The sequence below is a fragment of the Rhagoletis pomonella genome, unplaced genomic scaffold, assembly GCF_013731165.1.
Source record: "Rhagoletis pomonella isolate Grant_MI unplaced genomic scaffold, Rhpom_1.0 Rhpom_scaffold_00013, whole genome shotgun sequence".
Lineage (NCBI taxonomy): Eukaryota > Metazoa > Arthropoda > Insecta > Diptera > Tephritidae > Rhagoletis > Rhagoletis pomonella.
The window spans coordinates 1,814,219-1,816,898 of record NW_023458567.1 but is presented as its reverse complement, the minus strand read 5'-3'; the positions used below and the strand labels follow the sequence as shown (position 1 = coordinate 1,816,898).

The following is a 2,680-nucleotide window of genomic DNA, read 5'->3' as shown; positions in this document are numbered from 1 at the left end:
CTTGGAATTGGGATGAAAAGGAATATTTAATAATATTTAGAATTTTTCGTACAAAGTATGAAGTTTGGATTTATATGGTATTCGTTAGAAAAAGAGCTGTACTTTTATATAAAATTAAGAACGTTAAAGTATTTAAATTTTTTTAATTACCCTTCAAGTAGAATTATATATCAAGGGCTTGTATTCAACCCCTTTATCTGCAATTTTCATAAAAAATATTTTGACTTGTTAGAACCCATCTTGTTGTTGTAACAGCATACAAATTCCCCAAAGAGATTTTGGGGAGTGTTGCTGGAGTGGACAGTCCTTGGCCAGATATAAATCTGGGTCGTTCCGGTTACGTAGACCCGACCTGACGTCACAAATGTTAGTTATGACTTTGTAATTTAATAGTAAATTCTTCTGTCAAGCGTTATACAAGGTCAGCATTAATATAACCGATGATAGTTAAGTCTGAGGTGGATTTTTATATCAGAATCTCATTTTTGTGAAAAGTGCAGATAGAGGGTATTGGATATAAGCCCTCGATACGTATTGTATTAAAAAAAAAAACAAATTAACTTAAGAAACGGAACCCATTTCCAATCACTTTATTTTATGTACTTACATATGTATATTCATTTACATAATACATACATATATACATAACTGAATATGTACTCGTTTTAATGGTTACAATAAAAGTAAATAAAAGTTATTTTTTGTGTACTTAATTTTATTAAAATGTTCAAGTAAAATAAAATAAGACGTTAATAAATCGTTTTGTAATTGGTAAAAGTCCGGTCTTTTTCAGACTAGTTCGATTTAAGTCAGGAAATTCTAGTTGTAAACTAGTATTTTTTCTGACTAGTTTGGTGCTTCACTGCAGGGTTATTGTCATTTCGCGCTGAAGCGAGTGAACAAATGTGCGAGATATCCAAAGCAAATGTACCAGCAGGTACCAGATAAAGTAAATAACGCGGCTCATTCATTGTCTGCAAATATCTGAGCATTTGGTGTGTCAAAAGAATTTCGATTGCTTTCTTTCCCTAGCTATAACGCTATCTTCTTTTTCTGTTTATTTTTTATTGTTAATTGGAAATTTTCGATTTTCCAACCGAATTCCTAGCTAAACCAAAAAGCGGGCGATATGCGCCTTTAGAAACATATTTCATGGTAATTTCCTGTCATTAAGCCGAAAAATGAGAGTAACACAGCTTCGCTAGCTTTCGTATTTGTTTGGTAGCTATTGAAATTGGATTATACATATTTACTGATTGCGGGTGATTGAAAAGTTTGAAGCTGAAAATTGTTTGTGAGCTGGCTGGTTAATGGAGAAAATTAAATATGAGTTAAAATCCTTCAGCAGCAGCGTTGTTACGCTACTTACTTCATAATTTGAAGACTCATAATAAGTAGGGAATAAAGAAAAGGGGCTGCGAGTTTCCCAGTGACTCGAATCTTGAATAAGTTATTTCCCAGATCGTTTGAGAAGTGCAAATATGTGATTTTTTGGCGAGCGAAGGAAATCAGAAAAATTTCCAATAACTAAGCATATAATGGTGCATACTTTAAGGCGTATTATTTACTGATTTATTAGCAATGCGAATTCAAATATAAGAAAATATATAAAAACCTCACCTAAATAATGTTCTAGTAAAAATGAAATTTGTTAGGCCGACAACAAACTATGAACAAAACATTTACGCTCTCGCTCTTCTTCCATCCACTTTCAGGCCTCGCCGTCGTTCTGGCTCCAGCATTGTTGTTATCGATGGTGACGATTTGAAGCCATGTTTACCGGACGACTATATTAGTGGTCAGCATTATCGGCAACAATCTGGTGATAGCAAAGAAATCGATCAGGAAATGTTGACAATGCTTTCAGTTAATCAAGATAATGGTGAGTGAGAGCTGAAAGCACTTTTTTACTTTCAATTTATTTGCTAATCGTTTTTACTTCGCTGCAGGTCCACATCGTGAGATGGCTGTCGATTGTCCAGATACGTTCATCGCGCGTAACAAGACACCACCACGTTATCCACCACCCCACCGTCCACCACAGGTAAATAGTCTTAAGCTTGACGGGAAGTCAAGGAAACCATTCACGTCCGCAATGAAAAAGAATTGCACCAATCACTCAAATACCCTACCCAATAAGCACAAATGCATGCAAGCACACAGCACCCGCAATAAATCCAATACACTCACCTACACCAAAACGCACATTTCAAAACATTCAACACAGACGATTAGCTCACTGAACGCACAAACATCTACCAGATTATTTTCCAAATCACAAAACTCAACGCCATCATCAACAACAACCGCATCATTATCATCGACTGATATTACCGCTTCACAATTACCAATACCAACAACACCATCACCACCACCTCTGCCAACCACTCCCCCACCCAAAATTCTAACTCACTCATCTCCAACAGACTTTGTACCCATCACTGCTTCAATAACCAACATCAATACTGAAACTAACCAATTCATAACACAATGTGTTGAAATATATAACGGTAATGGTAACAGACTAATTGTTACGTATCATTCTAAATGCGATTCACCAACACCACCACCACCACCACCACCACTTCCATTACTACTACAACCATCGACAACAATCACAAAAACGACTACATCGACGTCAATCAATACTTCACCAACATTATCCACGAAATCCACAATG

General features: G+C 35.9%; 1 protein-coding gene across 1 annotated transcript; it reads left to right on the top strand.

Moving 5' to 3' along the window:
• Positions 1–723: 723 nt before the first annotated feature.
• Positions 724–2,528, top strand: LOC118748265 (cell wall integrity and stress response component 4-like). Its single transcript, XM_036482639.1, has 4 exons — positions 724–731; positions 1,716–1,882; positions 1,950–2,492; positions 2,524–2,528. The coding sequence occupies exons 1-4, from the start codon at positions 724–726 to the stop codon at positions 2,526–2,528; spliced, it is 723 nt and encodes a 240-aa protein (XP_036338532.1).
• Positions 2,529–2,680: the final 152 nt, after the last annotated feature.